At 44.5% G+C, this 19,604-nt stretch overlaps 1 protein-coding gene across 2 annotated transcripts in view; it reads left to right on the forward strand.

Annotated features, from left to right (window-relative positions):
• Positions 1–5,421: 5,421 nt before the first annotated feature.
• The window catches only part of CMTM8 (CKLF like MARVEL transmembrane domain containing 8), a 91,686-nt gene continuing 77,503 nt past the window's right edge, over positions 5,422–19,604 (forward strand). Inside the window, exon 1 of one of the 2 annotated variants that reach the window (XM_081527093.1) lies at positions 5,422–6,072. In XM_081527093.1, coding sequence (XP_081383219.1) covers positions 5,926–6,072 — 147 coding nt within the window. In that variant the 5' untranslated portion in view covers positions 5,422–5,925. The remainder of the gene's footprint in view (positions 6,073–19,604) is intronic. The other variant, XM_081527095.1, reaches the window with a different exon arrangement.

Genomic DNA, 19,604 nt, shown 5'->3' on the forward strand with positions numbered 1-19,604 from the left:
CGGGCTCAGAGTCAACACCCCCAGCCTTGGTTTCTAGAGGGCCTCCCAGAGGGAGGGGGTGGGGAGAAGAGGGCCTGCTCCCTTTGTCTCAGTCAGATGCAGCCAACTGATGGATTCTCGGATACACTGTTCAGCCTGCAAAAGTGACACATACGGTCTTTTAAAATGATGAATGTTAGTTACCAGTATTTAAAAACTGGGGCACTTTTAAAATCGGGAGCTCCCTGGTGCCCCAGTGGTTAGGATTACAAGCTTTCACTGTCACGACCCCGGGTTTGATCCCTGGTCAGGGAACTGAGTTCCCACAAGCCAAGAGGTGCAGCCAAACAGTAAATATAAATAAATAAAAACTGGGATTTCGAGCAATACTAGGCCCCAAGTTTTGGAACTGAGCTCCTGAAAGCTGCATGGTATGAATAAAGTAAAATAAAATAAAATACTGGGATTTCTAGCAGTACTAGGCCCAAAGTTTTGCAAGGTAGCAGTCAGGTGGACCAGAAATCCAGCTGGCCCTTCTAAAGCATTCCTGCTCCTGTTCACCACAGACCCCACCACTCTGTGTTACATCCCCCACAACTGAGTTTGTGTGTTGGACTGATTTCATTAGTTCTCAGATTCCCAAATGTGGCTTTATGGTAAGAACAAAATGAAACAGTTCTGGTCCCTGTGTTTAAAACTAAAGCACCAAAATACAGTGTGACCCAGGAGAGCATGTACTTCAAGAAAAAAGGGAGTGAACTGACTCCTTTGTGTGAGGGAAGAACTGTCTACAAAGTTAATATTTAAGCCCCAGTGTATCTGGTTAGAAGACCATAATTCAAGAAGCCATTCTGAAATAAAACTGACTGATCCATCTACTTGTTTGACCTTATCTGCCTAAACCCTAAACCCCAGAGGATTTAAGGCCTCTGGTCAAATCGATAAGAGTATCTTGGAACTCAAACAGACCCTATCTACACCCAGACCCAGGTGAATGGATCTGAGCCCAATGTCTGTCTGTTCTCAAATTGAGGAACAGACCAGACTGATAGCTTTCAGGGCTGAGTGGAAAGAACCTTCTCACTTCTCAGCCAAGCTCCTGGTTTCCCTACAAGACCTTAATAATAAGTGGATGGGAAACAGGAAGTTCTGGGGTGGATAAATCACCCAGTCAATTGTGCTTGGAGGATCTGAACTACAGTTGGATAACTCTATTTGTGATCAACCATAAATCACTATTTTGATTTTCTTAACTTTGGGAAATAATTTCAAGCTAACCAAAAAGTTGCAAAAAAAAAAAAGATTTCCTGTAAAGTATCATCCAGACCCCACAAATGTTAAAATTTTATGTAAGATGTGAATTGTGGAATTAACATGGATACAATGCAGTTATCTATCTAATGTACAGAATTTTATTCAGATTTCCCCCACTATCATACTGAGGTTTTTTTCAGAGTCCTCTAGCAATTTCACTTTGCACTTGGCTCTCAAGTGTGGAACAATTCCTCAGTGTTTGTCTTTCCTGACCTTGATGCTTAGTAAAATGTCCCTTGATTTTGGTCTGTTTCTTCCTCATGATTGAAGTCGGGTTATTCATTCCGATACGAAGCCCACGGAAGGGACGTTCCCTCCTTCTCGATGCCGCACGTCGGGGGTTACAACGCTATCTGCTAACAGTGACTTTGGCATCTGGCGGTGTCTCACAGGTCTCCTCCCCTGTAAAGTTACTTATAAATTCATAAGTATTCAAAGGGAAAACTGTATCTTCTGGGGAGATACTCTGAGATGATGCAAATCCCCTTTTCATTCTATCATACTTTCATCCACTGATTCTGATATCCATTAATGATGATTGCCTGAAACAACCATAATTAGTTTTAAACTAGAATAATAATGAAGAGAAACACGTGTTAGGCATATCTCTAAAAAATTCTTTATAAATGAAAATGTCCCTTGATCCACTTTTAGATAGCAGGTGGAAATCACAAGGTGTCCACCTTTTCATTGGATTATTGATGAGCCCTGCATCTCTATGGAGTGGCCTGGGCTCTGCAGACTCTCGGCAGTGCTGTGTCTCATAGCTTCTTGTTGGGTGTTATGACCTAGTGGAAACCATAATTTGACTCTGTATAAACCCTCAACACACCCCACACAAGTCCTTTCTTCCATGCAAACAGATCTCCTTAGATTTCTCTGTATCTGTACCTGGCCTACTCATGGGGGACTTGTGGTGTCACCTGGCCTGGTCCTATAGGCTGGAGTGATGTCTTTCTTACCTGTCCACTTTCTCCTCCAGTGTAACAAATTATATACCTCCCACAAGTCTCAGCTCAAAGCTCTGTTCTGCATGAAGTCTTTCACAGCAGGGCAGGGCCTACCTTTTCTTGCTCTGATACGTTTCTGCACTTAAGAATACAGTTTGGGGGAGTTCCTTTGTGGTCCAGTGGTTATGAACCCACCTTGCAATTCAGTGGACGCAGGTTCGATCCCTGGTCAGAAAGCTAAGATCCCACATGACTCAGAGCAAGTAAACCTGGGTGCCACAACTATTGAGTCTGTGCTCCCCAACTATTTTCTTGAAAATACGTCATTGGAGGAACAGGCATCCCATTTGGAGGCTTGCAAGCAGAAGATGAGCATGTGGGTTTAGGCAGCAGTTGGGAAGAAGAGGACATTGTCAACACCCAGTGTAGAATTGCTTTTTCTGTAATTCTGAAATCTAAGATGCTGAAACCCAAAAGTTTCCTCTCAAGCTGGCGGAAAATGGAGAAACATCCAACTTAACCTGGTAGGAAGTTAGTCATTGTCTTCATTTGCTCCACTTCATGGATGAAAACATGGTCACAATCTTTTTCTGCTCCTCTCATCGGGACATGGTGTCTGTTCCCCCCCTGTCTGAATCAGGCTGCCCTGGTTACTGGCTTTGACCCATAGAATGGGGTGGAAATGATGCTCTGTGGTTTTCAAGGCTGGACCTTAAGAGATATGCAACTTCTGCTCATTTTTTTCCCTCCGGGATGCCAACTTCTGTGTCCATCTACTCTGAACTCACCATACTGTAAGGAAGCCCAAGCTTCATGGAGAGAGAGAGAGAGCGAGAGCAGGTAGTGGAGCACTGAACTGCCAGAAATGAAGTGTCCAGAATGTGAATGAAGGCTTTTCAGACTTTCCAGGCCTACCCTGCCACCCGTTGAAATCAGCTGAGTGAATGACTCCAATAGCCATGAGGAGCCAAAGAATCTGCCGCCAAGCCCCACCCAAATTCCTGACCCACACATTCATGAGTAAGATGGTTGTTATTTTAAGCCACTAATGTTTGGAAGCATTTATCACATGGCAGTAGAAAAGCCAAACACACACTTATTTCATTCATGTATTTCCACTGCCTCAAAGGAGTGTATTTGATTCAAGTGCCATTCCACCACACCGAAGGTGTTATATAGTGTATAGCATATGTACATTTTTACATTCCTAAATTAAAGATCTGAGTTTTGAAGTCCATTTGGTCTCAGGGGTTTTCTGAGATGGGCTTCTCCTTTGTAATACAGAAATAGAGCTGTCTTGACTTCCTTCCTCCCTTCCTGCCTTTGATAACGTCCTACGTGATGCCACAAACTACTTCTCAAGCCATTCCACGTGTATCTCTTACTTCTGCAGCTGCGAGATCGGTTTCTCTAATCCACTAGCTCTCAAACTTCAGTGCATGTCAGAGTCTGCTGGGAGGCTAGTTCAAACAGCCTCCTGGTCCTTGCCCTCAGAGTTTCTGATTCAGTGAATCTAGGGTGGGGCTTGAGAACTTCCCTTTCTGAGAGCTCCTGGGTGATACTGATGCTGCTGGTCCAGGCATAACACTTGAGAACCACTGCTCAAGGGGAAAGGGCTCTATTTTTTGTTATATTTACCCACCAGCCAGAGATGCTCAGCAAATGTTCACAGACGGAATTGCTCTGAATATCACCATCTTTGCAACGCCTTTGTTTTTTTTTTAACAAACAAACATGTTCACACACCCTTGTCACCCCACGACCACAGGCAAGCTAGGGAGCTGCTTATTTGCCATCCATGTATCTTCCTAGAAGTGAAATATCTGTTGGCAGCTTTTGCCTATTTAAAAAAAAAAACGATTTATTTAATGTTTTGACGGTGGTGGGTCTTCGTTGCTGCACTCGGGCTTTCTCTAGTTGCAGAAAGCGGGGGATACTCTCTAGCTGTGGTGTGCGGGCCTCTCATTGCCCAGGCTTCTCATTGCATGTTGGCTTCGCTTGTTGCAGAGTGTGGGCTCAGTAGTTGTGGAGCATAGGCTCAGTTGCCCCATGGCATGTGGGCTCTCCACCCACCTAGGATCGAACTGGTGTCCTTTGCATTGGCAGGCGGATTCTTAAACACTGGACCACTAGGGAAGCCCAGTAATGCTTTTCAAGTCTTTTCCTTCCTGAGGTCCTTCTGCGTAGGGCCCGAGACCTAAAAGAAACGAATTCCTTGTTTTACTAGATTGCATCGACCGTTTTTCCTTTCAGGACTTTGTGGAAAAAAACGTCCCTTCTGACCTTTTCCCAAAGGTGTCTTGGAAGAGATAAAGAGGGAATGGAATGCCTTCGCTGTGACCTGAGAGCAACTCTCTATTTGTGAACAAGGATTATTTCCTTTCCTTTGGGGCGTTTCTGAATAAAATAGAATATTTCTTGCCATTCTTGCACCAGACAGGAGTGTGTGCCAGGAAGATGTTCTTGTTGGCAAGGTGCCCACCTAGGCATTTTACAGACGGTTCCACGGAGGTCCAGAGACGTGGGGCCCCTTGCTCCTGGTCACACGGCTGAGAAATGCAAGTGTTGAAATTCGGCTCAGCCTGACGCACTGCCTCCATGCATGGGGCTCCCTCATCCCCTCCCGCACCCCAGGAAAGCACAGCCCATTAGTCAGAAACTTCACTTTGCACAACCCGCACAGTTTTCAAGCTCTCCGCCAACATTTCCTCCCGAGGGGGATGGGACACTGATTCATCGTGACCAGTGACCCCAAATATGTCCCCGTTCCCATCTCCGGGACAGGCGCGGCCCCGAGGCTCCACGCATCCGCGCGATCGAGCCTCTGAAAGCGCCTGGAAGCGTCTCGCCTTCCGAGCCCGGCGATGAAGCTGGTTCCTCAAATTGTTCCCGGCAGGAGGGGCAGGAAATCCCGCCCGGCTGCGGCGGCCGCCGCGGCGGGAGGGGGAGAAGCTGGGGCTGGACCGTCCCGGCGGCCACGCATCGATCTCGTTCGGGTCTAAGGTCCGGCCAGGTCGTAACTCCAGCCGCTCTTTCGCCACCCGGAGTCATCGCCCCGCCCACCCCCTCCATTCCCGGAGCCCCGGGGCCCGGAGGCCTCGCTCTTGCCCGGGGCCCCCGAGCCGCGGGCCGGCCGCCGCCAGGTGGAAGGAGACAGGTCAGCGGCGACCCGCCCCCGGGAGGCGGCGCCTAGCTGAGCCGAGCCGCCGGCGGCCGCGACCCCGGGCCTCCCTCTCCAGACCCCGCGCGCCTCGCGGCCGCGCCCCCGCACCCTCCGGGCCGAGCGACAGGTGAAGCGACCGCCGGCGGCGGCGCCTCCGCGGGGCGGCCCCTCCCCGCCCCCGCGCGCCCGCCCCTCTCCACGCCCCCTCCCCGCCGCCGGGCCTCCGCCGCTCCCTCGGCCGCCGGCGGCTTCCCCCGCGCCGGCTCTCCTGCCGCGGCGCCCCCGCGCAGCCCGAGAGCCCGCGCCCGCCGAGGAGAGGGGGGCGCCGCGCGCTCGCCAGACTCGCGCCGCGGCCCGACGGGCCCGGGCGGGCGCCCCCCGCGCGCCCGCGTCCCTCGGCCGCCGCGCTCCCCTCCCCCCGCCACTGGCCGGTGTCCCCGCGCTCAGCGCCGCGCGGCCCGCCTGGACGCGCCGGGGGTCCCCGAGGCGGGTCCGGCGCTGCCCGGCCCGGGCGCGACGATGGAGGAGCCGCAGCGCGCCCGCTCGCACACGGTCACCACCACCGCCAGCTCCTTCGCCGAGAACTTCTCCACCACCAGCAGCAGCTTCTCCTACGACCGCGAGTTCCTCCGCACCCTGCCCGGGCTCCTCATCGTGGCGGAGATCGTGAGTGCCTCGGGGCGGGCAGGCGGGGCCGGGGGCGCAGGTGGACCCCGCGCCGTGCTCCGCCTGGGAGCTTGTTCACATCCTTCCGACGGCTTCCAAGGAACTCTTTAGGCTCAGCCTCGCCTTCCTCCCAAGGTGCCAAACTCCGAGACCCTCTCTCAGAAGAGTCCCGTCTCACCTTGGGCTCTTCTAGGGGAGAGGGTCCTGAGCTTTGGGAGGACGGTTGGGGAGAACCCCGGTGTGCTGGGCCCTCTCTGCGGTCGAGGCGTGTCCCCGGAGCGGGATGCTTGGTGTACCTTGAGTTTGTGTTCATGGGTGTCAGAGATACCTGGTGCCTGCCTCACCTGATGTCCACGTGGGTGGCCTTTTCCCCAAACGCAAAGCTTCTGGAAGATCAGGGGAGAAGACTTCTTTGTTCCTAATTATCTCCTTGGTAGTAAAACTGAGGTCAATCAGGAAGCGTTTACGGCGTAAATTCCGAGGGTCTCCTGTCTGGTGCTTTTTGAGGATCAAAGGGTTTCTTGTCTGGTGCTTTGCACATCCTGGTTTAAGACTCAGACCGCTCCTGGGAGGGGGCACATAACCAGCCTTCTCCTCTATCGAGGAGAACGCGGACGCTGAGAGAGATCCAGTTATCGCCCCTTTAGGTTTCCTCCTGGCTGAGAAAGGTCCCGGGCTTGTTAACAGCAAAGGGAGGCTACTGTTAACTGTCTTCACCGTGTGCCAGGGTCTCATCAAGCCCTTGAGATACCTTCCTGCCCTCATGTCCCGCACAACAGCCCTATCCTGTGAAAAGAGAAAGAAAGTGAAGTCACTCTTTGTGACCCCATGGACTGCAGCCTCTCTACCATCTGAGCCACCTGGGAAGTCCATCCTGTGAAGGGAGCTTTGATTATGGTCCCATTTTACATGTGAAGAAACTGAGGTTTAGGGAGAGGAAGCAGGTCACACCTGGGGGTGGAGGTGGGGTTCAAACCTAGGCCTGCCTGCCTCCAGGGCCACGCTCTTAACTGCTGAGGGGCATCCCTTCTGCCGTATCTCGCACTGTTGACTTGTGCTGTGCTCAGCTGTATCCGACTCTTCGCGGCCCCATGGACTACAGCCCACCAGGCTCCTCTGTCCATGGGATTTCCCAGGCAAGAATACTGGAGTGGGTTGCCCTTTCCTACTCCAGGGGATCTTCCCAACCCAGGGAAGATCAAACCCACATCTTTTGCATTCCGAAGTGAATTCTTTTTTTTTATTTCCAGGCTGGTGTATTTCAAAAAGGGTGTCATACAAAAGGGCAGAGGACTATGGCTTTTTCCAATGGCAGGCGGAATTCTTTACCACTATGCCACCTGGGGAAGCACGATATCCCTCATACTTTCACTTAGACCTTTGCGGGATTGAAATCTAGCTTATATGAGCTTGGGGCTGTGATGGTACCAAAGTGCCTGAGGACCCCAGTTCCCCTGAGAAACCTGCAACAAAGCGTGTAGCATAGCTCATCCACTTTTCTAGAGGCTCAGAGCACACCCCAGACCAACTGAATACATCCCGTTGGTTCCAATGCACAGAGTTTGAAGTGTTGGCTTAGCCCATCCCCCGTTTAGCTCCCCCCAGCTGGCACCGAGGCTTTGAGGAGGCCAATAGAAAGCTCCGGTATTGGGATCACCTTGCAGGGCCTGGCTTATAGGAATTCAGCAAATATTTGCTGTGTGGATGAAGGAGTTGGCAGGCTCCTCTGCTCCAGCAGAGCTAGCGGAAGCTACAGTGACAGAGGTGGGGCTTCTACCCTGGTGTGGATGCGGACCAGGTGTAAAGTAAAACACCTCTTGTTTTCTGATTTATGATCAACAAACTCCATGTTCCGTGCTTTCTCTGAAAATAGGAAAGTGAGAGAAAAAAATGTAAATGGCCCACAATCCTGTTACTAGAAATAACCACTGTTGCTGTGTTGGCATGTAGACTTTTCGATTTCAATACATGTTTGGAAAATGATGGAAAAACGTGAGAAAAATTATCCTGAATTACTATGAGAGTTTTTATTTTTGGCAGATCTCTATATGCATGGGTTTTAGAGTCATTGGCCTACAGGTAGACATATAACTTTCCCCCAGCACTGCTGTACCACATTCACATCTCTTAGACCTAAATAATGTGTTTATAATGTTCCTGATCCCTCCCTCACCAATGGTGTTATCCTGGGCTTTGTACTCTGACAAATGAGGCTTTAGCCCTCTCGGGCCACCCTTTCCCCACCCCCATTACACATGCACCTTTATGTCTTTGGGTTAGATCAATAACCAGTGCTGACCTTAGGATATCATAAACACTGTTCAAGAGGAGCCGCTGAGCGGTCTATGAGCGCTTTTCCTTTGCTGTCCAATATCTTGTTTTCCCTGGAGATTGTAGTTTTCCATTTCTGAGTTCTCTCGATACTTAGTCACTAACTGTACTGTTTGAGTCTTCACTCAGGAAGCTGAGAGACAGCAGGTATTCTATCAGGGTCGTCCTCTTGACCAGCCCTCTCTGGGAGCGTCTGACCTCCTCTCACCCGGCCTTCTCACCTGGACACAGCTGATGGCCTGGGGTCTCCTGCCTGTGCCTGTTGAAAGCCCCTTCCCCTTTCTCCTGGGTTGGATCCTTTGCTTCCCAGGACCAGCGTCCTCCTCTCTGGACTCGCTTCGACTGGGGGGAAACACACACCCTCTGGTAGTCTCCTAAAAAAGGATGCATGTGTAAATCAAGAGGCGCATCTTTCAAAATGTCTTCAGTCCACTGTTGCACATAATTAATAGTTTGACTAGGTGAAGAATGGTGGGTGGGAAATTTTTTCCTTCAGAATTTTGAAAGTATTCCTCTGTTATCTTCAGTTCTTCTAATTCTTTTTAAAAGGTTCCAGTTCTTGATCCTCCACCCCCTTTCTGGAAACCTGTAGAATCTGTTTTCTTCCCAGAGAGCTGTGACATCACACTGGTGTGCCTTCATATGAGAGTTTTCTTCCATAATACCAGGAACCTGTTCTCTCAATCAGGAAAACTCATGGACATTTAAAGAGATTAAAAATTTTTTTTCATTTATTTGGCTGTGCTGGGTCTTAGTTGCAGCACATGGAATCTTTCATTGTGGTGCACAGACTCTCTAGTTGTGGCACGTGGGCTTAATTGCCCCACAACATATGGGATCTTAGATCCCTGGCCAGGGATCAAACCCACACCCCCTGCTCTGCAAGGCGGATTCTTAACCACTGGGCCACCAGGAGGTCCCCTAAAGAGATTTTTTTTTTTTCTGTTTACGTTATATTCATTTATTCAACAAATATATATTGATCACCAATTTTGAGCCAAGTTAATTATTCTTTTTCTAGGCATGCTCCAAATTGCCTATGTCAAATGTTTAGAATGGCTTGAGAAAGTAACATTCTCTAAGCCTGCTTTATCCATTGTAGTTGAAATTGCTGTAGAAATTTAAAAAACCTTCACTGAAGTGCTGTTTTAACTAGAATTTCTTTTACATCATCTTAGCCTCTAGCACAGTGACTTTAAAGATTTAATGAGCATAAAAATCACAGTGAGCACTGTACTGAAACGCCTATTGTAGAGTGCTGACTACAGAAATTCTGTTTCAGCAAGTTTGCTGCAGTGAGACAGAAATCAGCATTTTTAACAAGCTCACTAGATACTATTGCAAAGTGTTCTTGGATGATCCTTTGAAAAAACAGCTACAGAATGCTTAGATACTGTCTTTTATCATAATATACTATTACCTATGAAACAAATGTCAATAGCTAATTATTTTAAAAATTCTAATATTTCAAGTGAGTCAATTGATGATTGCAGAGTTTCTTCCACTTGTGCTGTTTTATAGATTACTTTTATCTAACTAGATATTGGGCATGTGGAATGGGAGAGGGTGTTTTCATTCATCGGAAGAACACGTCATGAACTTACTGTCCATACGTATGTACTCATTAGTTCAGTTGTGTCCGACTCTTTGCGACCCCATAGACTATAGCCAGCCAGGCTCTTCTGTCTGTGGGATTCTCCAGACAGGAATACTGGAGTGGGTTGCCATTTCCTACTCCAAAGAGATTCTTAAAAATTTCTTTTTTTTTTTTTTCTTTTTTTTGGCCATGCCACGTGGCTTTTGGGATCTTAGTTCCCCAACCAGGGATTGAACCCAGGGCCCCAGCAGTGAGAGCACCAGGTCCTAACCACTGGCTCGCCAGAGGATTCCGTAGAACTCTTGAAAATGTTAAGGATCACCCTAAATAGTATATACTATGTTTTATTGATCCAGTATACTGTTTATGGGCTTCCCTGGTGGCTCAGATGGTAAAGAGTCTGCCTGCAGTGCGGGAGACCCAGGTTCGATCCCTGGGTCGGGAAGATCCCCTGGAGAAGGAAATGGCAACCCACTCCAGTATTCTTGCCTGGAAAATCCCATGGGTGGAAGAGTTTGGCAGGCTACAGTCCATGGGGTCGCAAAGAGTCGGACACGACGGAGTGACTTCACTGTCATATTGTTTGTATTTTATAAATATTTTTGTTTTTGTTTATATTTTAATATCTGAGTCAGGATGTAGCTTGCAGTGGATGGTTTCTTGAACTGTAAGGAAAATGGAACCGTGGATTCTTTATTTGGGGTTGGAGGCAGGGCAGGTTTCAAACTTTTGCTGTTCCAGCCCTCAGATTAAGTTAGACCTGCCCCTAGAAGAATGTTACTGTCTGCTTTGAAAAAACAAAATAATGAGACAAAGAATTAGTAAGAACCTGACTTCCTGCTTGAGCCTGGGGGAAATAATAGAGGTAAAACACAGCGTTTCCCCAAATCTGTTGTCAGGATCCCTCGGCCTGGCTTTCTCACAGAGGTGACCTGCCAAAACGCTCTAGACTGCGCCGGCGTAACATGGTATGGAAACCAAATTGTAGTGGTTTCCTTCCTCTTAAAGTTTTATAACAAGCTAGAAGCAATCCAGGACTTGACCTGTGACTTGTAGGATGTTGTGATCTCATAACAGTTATGAGGATTGGAAGAATAAAAGTGATTTGTCAGAAGCTGAGTTAAATTGCAGCCTTCCTGTTGTTGGCGACTTCAAAATGAATTATGTCACGCAGGTAATAATGTCAGATCGCCTTTCATTTACTTACTGTCATGAGCAAACTTAGTTGGGGGAGGACAGATAGGGTTTCCTGAGAACTGGCATCTAAATTAATTTATCCTGGGACGTCCCTGGCAGTCCAGTGGTTAAGGCTTCAAGTTCCCAATGCAGGGGACGAGGGTTCGATCCCCGGTAGGGGAACTAAATCCCACATGTGGTGCGGTGAGGCCAGGAGGAGTTAAATTAGTCTATCCTGTTGATTTCTTTTTAAAGATTGATGAACATAGTTTCCTAATCTTGGTACAAAAGTGAGAAAAACGCAAGTAAGAAAAAAAAAACCCTTAAACTGTGTTCCCCACAGTGGTTCCTGTCAGGCATGTCAATATTGACCCATGTTTGGGCGTGGGGAGGCTTTTCAAAAATTTTTGGTTATTGTCATGCCTGGGCTTTCTCCTGGTGTTTAGTGCCCTGGGGGCTAGGGAGTCTAATGTCCTAAAGTGCTTGGGACGATCCCCAGCCACGAAGAGTTGCTTCACCAGCTGCCTACAGCCCACTGTTGAGAAACTCTGGGCGAACCACTGTTTACCCCTTGGAGTAAACCACTCCAGGGTTTCTTAAGTGGTTGTATGTTACTTATCTGCAGTTTTTTTAAAATGCAGTCACTTGTTTACGGCTGTGACCATCTGTGCTGGACGTCTTCCATTTGTCACACAGAGGCCCCCTCCGCCTGGCTCTCCACCCTCTCGGGTGATTGGCACGGACCCTGCCATCTCCAGGGTCCCCTCCGATGTCACACTGGATTCCAGTGTCCCCCTGGCACCTGTAGGATGCGGGAGGTGGGAGGGGAGCAGGATCAGAGCGCTCGTTCTTGGGACTCCTCCCTGCCGGGGCTCAGCAGCCTAGCTGTGTCCCTCTGTGCAAGGCGGGCCATCTGGCAGCCCTCGGCCCTGGGCTGTTTTCCCTGGCTCTGCTATCCGGTCACTCCCAACCACTTCCTATTGCCAGGCCCTGCGCTATGGCTTGTGGTTTTCCTGCACCCTACCTTCTAAATAAGACCTTTATTAAACTCGGCTCAGATTACCCAATCTGAATGTGCCCGTTTCCTGGGGAGGCCTGATAAATTACCTTCCCTCACCAGCGGTTCATTTTTTTAGGCATTGTGTTTTGTTTTGTTTTGTTTTCCAATTTTTAAAAACATTTTTTCTTCTGATCCTGGCTTTAAAAAAAATTATTGAAGTTCTTCAGTCATTCTTAATGGCTGCCTGCGTGCGTGCATGCTAAGTCGCTTCAGTTATATCTGACTCTTTGCAACCCTATGAACTGTGGTCTACCAGGCTCCTCTGTCTATGGGATTCTCCAGGCAAGGATATTGGAGGGGTTTGCCATTTCCTTCTCGAGGGGCTCTTTCCAACTCAGGGATTGAACCTAAGTCTCCTGTGGCTCCTACGCTGCAGGTGGAGAATCCCAATGACCACCTAGTATTCCATAAATACCCAGGCTCCTACTGTTCAATTTAGGTTTCTTTCTTTCCTGTAACAAGGTTGTAACAAACATTCCTTAAGCTCCATCTTTCTGGATACTCTTTTAAGATTTTCTGTGGATGTGTACTTAGAATTGAATAACAAGGTATATGAATCTTCCTTAAAGTAACATTTTATTGATGTGTACAGTGAAAATTTACCCTTTTTAGTGTTCCGTTCTATGAGTTTGGGCATATCCAGGTTTAAGATACAGCTTTATTGAGATACTAGCCATAACAGATTGATGATTTTTCCTTAAACAACTGAAAGTAGAGCTATCATCTGATCCAGCCATCCCACTCCTGGGTGTATATTGGGAGAAAAGACATGTGCCCTCCAGCGTTCACTGCAGCATTCTTTACAACAGTCAAGAAATGGAAGCCACCGCAGTGTCCATTGACAGACTCGTGGATAAAGAAGATGTGGTACATACATACAATGGAATGTTACTCAGTCATAAAAAGTAATGCAGTAATGCCGTTAGCAGCAGCATGGATAGATGGAGAGGTGAAGTAAGTCAAAGACCATTATCATGTGGTATTGCTTATATGTAGGATATATATGTCCTTTGCTGTACACCTGAAACATTTAAAATCAACTCTACTTCAAGAAAAAATTAAAAACAAAAAAATAAGAAAAGTGAAAAATATACTCGAAAAGTTGACCTTTTAAAGGGGTACAATTCAGAAATTTTTTAGGATACTCACAGAGTTGGACAGCTTTCATCATTATTTGATTTTAGGACATTTTTGTCACCATAGAAAGAAACCTTATATCTGTTAGCAGTCACTCCCTGGTGTCCCCTTGCCTCAGCCCTTGGTAACAACTAATCTATTTTCTGCCCTTATGGATTTGTCTGTCCTGGTTATTTCTTGTAGATGGAATCCTATAGTATGTGGCCCTTTTTGTCTGCCTTCTTTTACTTAACATAATGTTTCCAGGGGTTATCCATGCTCCAGGATGTCTCACTACTTCATTCCCTTTATTGCCAAATAATATTTCATTGTATTATACGTATATATATATATATTGTTTATCCATTCATCAATTGATGACCATCTGGGCTGTGTCCACCTTCTGACTGTTATGAATACACTGCTGTGAACCTTCATGTACAAGTTTTGTGTGGACTTATTTTCAGTTCTCTTGGGCATTTACCCAGGAAAGGATGGTTGACTGATGCGGTCGGTCTTTGTTTACTATTTGTCAGGATACTGCTAGACTCTTTCCAAAATGACGAGCCTAACTTATAATTCCAGCACCAATATGAGTGTTCTGATTTCTCCACGTCCTCACCGAGATTGATTTTCTGCCTTTTTGGCTCTAATCATCCTACAAGGTATGAAGTGATGTCTCATTGTGGTTTTGGTTTGTATTTCCATGATGATTAATGACGTTGAGCATCTCTTGATGTGCTTATTGGTCATTTGTCTAGCTTCTTTGGAGAAATGTCAATTGAAATCCTTGGCCATTTAAAAGGAACAACCAGGCCCTGAATAGAAAAGTAATGTCAACAGCAACCTAATAAAGATAATGTTAACAACCAAAAAATCCTTTGCCATTTAAAAAACTAATTTCTCTTATTGTGGACTTGTAAGCATACTTTTCATATTTTGGATACAAGTTCCTTATCATATATCAGATACATGATTTGCAAATATTTTTCTTCCATTCTGTGTGTTGTCTTTTCACTTTATGTGATGGTGTCCTTTGAAGAACAAGGGTTTCCTTATTTGATAAAGTACAATTTGTGTATTTTTTTCTCTTGTTGTTTGTGTTTTTGATGTCATATCTAAGAAGACTTTGCCTAATGCAGGGTCACAAAGATTTGCTCCTCTGTTTTCTACTGAAAGTTTTATAGGTTTTTTTCTGGGGGGCATGCCCTGCATGGCATGCACAACTTCCCTGACCAGGGATCGAACCCAGGCCCCCTGCAGTGGAAGCACAGAATCTTAACCACTGGACTGCTGGTAAAGTCAAACGTTGTATGGTTTTATGTCTTACATTTAGGTCTGTGGCTAATTTTGAGTTAATTTTTATACTGAATGTAAGGAAGGAGGGTAATTTGATTCATTTCTGTGTGGATATCTAATTGTCCTAGCACTGTATGTTAAAAAGACAATTTTTTCCCCCACTGAATTGTGTTTTCACCCATTGTTGAAAATCATGTGGCCATAAATGTAAGGGTTTGTTTATGCATTCTCAGTTCTGTTTCAGTGATCTAAATATCAATCCTTGTGCATACCACACCAGCTGTAGCTTTGTAGAAAGCTTTGAAATCAGACTGTGAGTTTGCAAGTTTCTTCTTTTTTCAAAATTGTTTTGGCTATTCTGGGTCCCTTGCATTTCCTTGAATTTTCGTGTATTACCTTGCCAGTTTCTGCAAAAAGGGCTGCTGGGGTTTCAGTATGGGTTGTGTTGAATCTGTAGATCAATTTGGGGGGTATTGCTATTTGAAAACTGTTTTCTAATTCACGGACATGGGATACCTTTCTGTTTATTTACATCTCCTCTAATTTCTTTAACACTGTTTTGTAGTCTTCAATGTACATATCACATATTTCTTTTGTTAAATTTTTTCCTGAGTATTTTATTCTTTTTGATGCTATTGAACGTGAAATTATTTTCTTATTTCATCTTCAGTTTGTTTATTGTTACATCATAGAAATCCAGTTGAGCTGTGTATCCTTAACGTTATAGTCTACAATTTTGCCGATTTCATTTATTAGTTCTGATAGTTTTGTGTTGGAGTGGGGCTGCTGTATGTGTTTTTAAGGCTTTTGGTATTACTGCCAAGTTGTACAGAAAGGTTTATACCAGTTGGCATTCCGTCTAGTGGTGTTTCAGTGGGTTTGTTTCTTCTAATACTCAAACTTTTAACATTTTCCAATTTTTGTGGAGTGGGAGATACTCTAATAAAACCTGATTTGTCATAGACACCCACCAGTCAGAGCATCAGCTAATATTCAGGGGAGCCCTGGACATGTGAAAAATGAAATTTTTTTTTATTTGTATTTTTGTGATGGTTAAAATTTAACATTTAAAATATGCTTATTAGCCATTTATTTCTTCTTTCAGTAAATGCCTGTTTTTCCCCTTCTACTCATTTAAAAAAATGGGGCTCTTTCTTTCTTTAAAAATGTTTTAAAGATATAAAAGGGAGTGAAAAAGTGAAAGCGTTAGTTGCTCAGCCATGTCCAACTCTTTGTGACCCCATGGACTGTAGCCCTCCAGGTTCCTCTGTCCATGGAATTCTCCAGGCAGGAATACTGGAGTGGGTTGCCGTTCCCTCCTCCAGGGGATCTTCCCAACTCAGGGATCCAATCCATGTCTTCTGCGTTGCAGGGAGATTCTTTACTGTCTGAGCCACCGGGGAGTGAAGACATTTATGAAAATTTACCTCCAAGAAGGGAAATAAGATTGGTTTGTGGAATGTATTTGAACAGGGAGGTTTGCTTTTTAACTCCTTATTTTTATATGGTTTTTAATTTTTTTGTAATGAGAATGTATTTATGCATTAATGTAATTAAAGAAACTTAACAGTGTGTTCATTGTAAAAAACTTCAAATCATTTGTATACAGAGTGAAAACTGAGTATCTCTGCTAACTTACATCCTTCACTCTATCCAGCATCTACCCTCATCTGCTTACTGTTCACAGACCTTTTCCTGTACACATGCATGTATATACACATAGTGTAAGATGTGCACACACACATGAATGAGTGTAGTATACATATGCTGCAACTTCTTTTTCACTTAGTGATATCTTGATATTTTTCCATATTGCTTTTTTGTTGATTTGTAAAGTTTCCTGTGTAAGTATTAACTTTCTCATGTCACTTGTTGTTAGTATCATTCATGCCATTTTCATCAAAATAAGTTTCTAATTTGCATGAAATCTAGACTCTTACCTTTATTCAGCCTTCTTGGGTTTACTTTGCTTAAACATGGCTTCCTTATACCCAGGATTATACAGATATTTGAAGAAAATGCCGTTCTTTTAAATGTTAAAAATATTTACCAGCAGGAGTTCCCTGGTTGTCCAGTGGTTAGGACTTGGCGCTTTCACTGCCAGGGCCTGAGCTCAATCTCTGGTCAGGGAACAGACCCTGCAAGCCATGCAGTGCAACCAAATATAAATAAACAATTTATTAAAAAATTGTCATCTGAAGGCATGACTTCTTTCTGTGTGGCTAAGAATGTAATTTCGTGATCATGGTATCTCCCCTGCCAGAGTGAAGTAAGTCAGACAGGGAAAAACAAATATCATATATTAACGCATATGTATGGAATCTAGAAAAATGGATGAAATCTAGAAATATGGTACTGATGAACCTGTTTACAGGGCAGGAATAGAGAACAGACTTGTGGACCCAGCAGGGGCAGTAGAGGGTGGGATGAACTGAGAGAGAACGGTTGACATGTATACATCACCATATGTAAAATTCATAGCTGGTGGGAAGTTACCATATAGCACAGGGAGCTCAACCTGGCTCTCCAGTGGGGTGGTGGTGGGGGTAAGGGGTGGGGGGGTGGTTCACGAGGGAGGGGTCGCATGTATACCTATGGCTGAGTCACATTGTTGTATGGCAGAAACCACCACAGCATTGTACAGCAATTATCCTCCAATTAAAAATAAATTTAAAAGAATGTAATTTCATTTTTTCCCCCAAATGGGTAGCTAGTTGTCTCACCATTAATCAGATTCCCATATATGTGTAACTATTTCTTGATTCTGAGTCAATTCTAGATTGACTGTAGCTTTATCATGCATTTAAATATTCAGTAGGGTCAATTCAGTTCAGTCGCTCAGTCGTGTCCGACTCTGTGACCCCATGGACTGCAGCACACCAGGCTTCTCTGTCCATCACCAACTCCCAGAGCTTACTCAAACTCATGTTCATTGAGTCAGTGATGCCTTCCAGCCATCTCATCCTCTGTTGTCCTCTTCTCCTCCTGCCTTCAATCATTCCCAGCATCAGGGTCTTTTCCAGTGAGTCAGTTCTTTGCATCAGGTGGCCAAAGTATTGGAGTTTCAGCTTCAGCATAAGTCCTTCCAATGAACATTCAGGACTGATTTCCTTTAGGATGGACTGGTTGGTTCTCCTTTCTATAAATCATACCAGTTTCTCTCTTTCTTGCTCTGCTTTTGTATACTTACACTAACACTTGGAGGTGATTTTTAAAATCATTGTTCCTTGCATTCCACTCTGATTTTGATTGAGACTGCATTAAATTTATAAATTAATTTGAAGAGATATCCTTATGATAATGAATCTTATCACTTAAGAATATTATAGCTATTTAAGGTCATTTTATGCTCTTGAAGTCCTAAGTTTTTGCCAGATGAGTCTATGTACTTCTTACTATATTTGATAAATAGGATTTATGAAAAATGAGTTGGATTTGGCAATTTTTAATTGTTTGTAGTTTGAAAAAAAGCTGTTGATTATCTTGTTTTATATGTAGCCATTTTATTTGAAAAATTAGTTCTAATTATTATAGTTCTATTATTATTTTATAAGTTATAGTAGTATCTGAATAAGGGTGGTTTTCTTCTTTTTATGTTTATACTTTTCTCATTATTGCATAGGTTAGGACTGCTAGTACAGTGTTGAATGATTGAGATGAGATGGATATCTTTGGCTGACTCTTAACTTTAATTGCAGTGTTTCCAAGGCTTTAATTATAATACAGGTTTTACTGTGGGTTCTGGTAGATTTCTTTATTGAATTAAGAAAGGGAGGTTTACAATGTTCATCTCAGCACTGTTTACAATAGCCAGGACATGGAAGCAACCTAGATGTCCATCAGCAGACGAATGGATAAGGAAGCTGTGGTACATATACACAATGGAATATTACTCAGCCATTAAAAAAATACATTTGAATCAGTTCTGTTGAAATGGATGAAACTGGAGCCCATTATACAGAGTGAAGTAAGCCAGAAAGAAAAACACCAATACAGTATACTAATGCATATATATGGAATTTGAAAGATGGTAATGATAACCCTATATGTGAGACAGAATAAGAGACACAGATGCATAGAACAATTTTATGGACTCTGAGGGAGAAGGTGAGGGTGGGACGTTCTGGGAGAATAGCATTGAAACATGTATATTATCATATGTGAAACAGAACACCATTCCATGTTTGATGCATGAGACAAATGCTCAGGACTGGGGCAATGGGATGACCCAGAGGGATGGGATGGGGAGGGAGGTGGGTGGGGGGTTCAGGAAGGGGAACACATGTAAACTCATGGCTGATTCATGTCAATGTATGGCAAAAACTACTACAATATTGTAAAGTAATTAGCCCCCAACTAAAATAAATAAATTTATTAATAAATAAATAAATAATTAAAAAAAAAAAAAAAAGAAAGGGAGGTTTAACTGTGTACGTATTTTAATCAGGAATGATTGTTGCATTTGGGAGCTAGTATTTGGCTGGGAGGGTGCCTTTTGTTCGCTCAGGATATAGGTTTTTTTTCCTTGTATTTGTTAACGGAGTGAATTACATTAGAAAATCTAACGTTGATTCATTCTTGTACTTCTGATATAATCTCTATTTAATTAGAATGTATTTTTTAAAGAAACTATTGGATTTTAAAGCTTTCTTTTTTAACTCTTGGGTTTGGGGTTTGATTTGTTGGTATCACATCTGAGGGTTTTCTGTTTGTGTTAATGTAAGACCAGCCTTCTAGGTCACTTCGCTATGTTCGATTTTGTCTGGCTTTACTACCGTCACCCCAGCTTTTCTTGGCTAGAATTTATCTGATATGTTCTTTTCCCTTTATTTTTAATTGAAGTGAGATTCACATAACATATAGGCATACTTAAGAGATACTGTGGTTCCAGACCAGTGTAATAAAGCAGTACCAAAATAAAGCTAGTCAAATGAATTTTTTGTTTCCAAGTGC

This window comes from Giraffa tippelskirchi, chromosome 9 (genome assembly GCF_054371585.1).
Source record: "Giraffa tippelskirchi isolate mGirTip1 chromosome 9, T2T-mGirTip1v1.2.pri, whole genome shotgun sequence".
Taxonomy (NCBI): domain Eukaryota; kingdom Metazoa; phylum Chordata; class Mammalia; order Artiodactyla; family Giraffidae; genus Giraffa; species Giraffa tippelskirchi.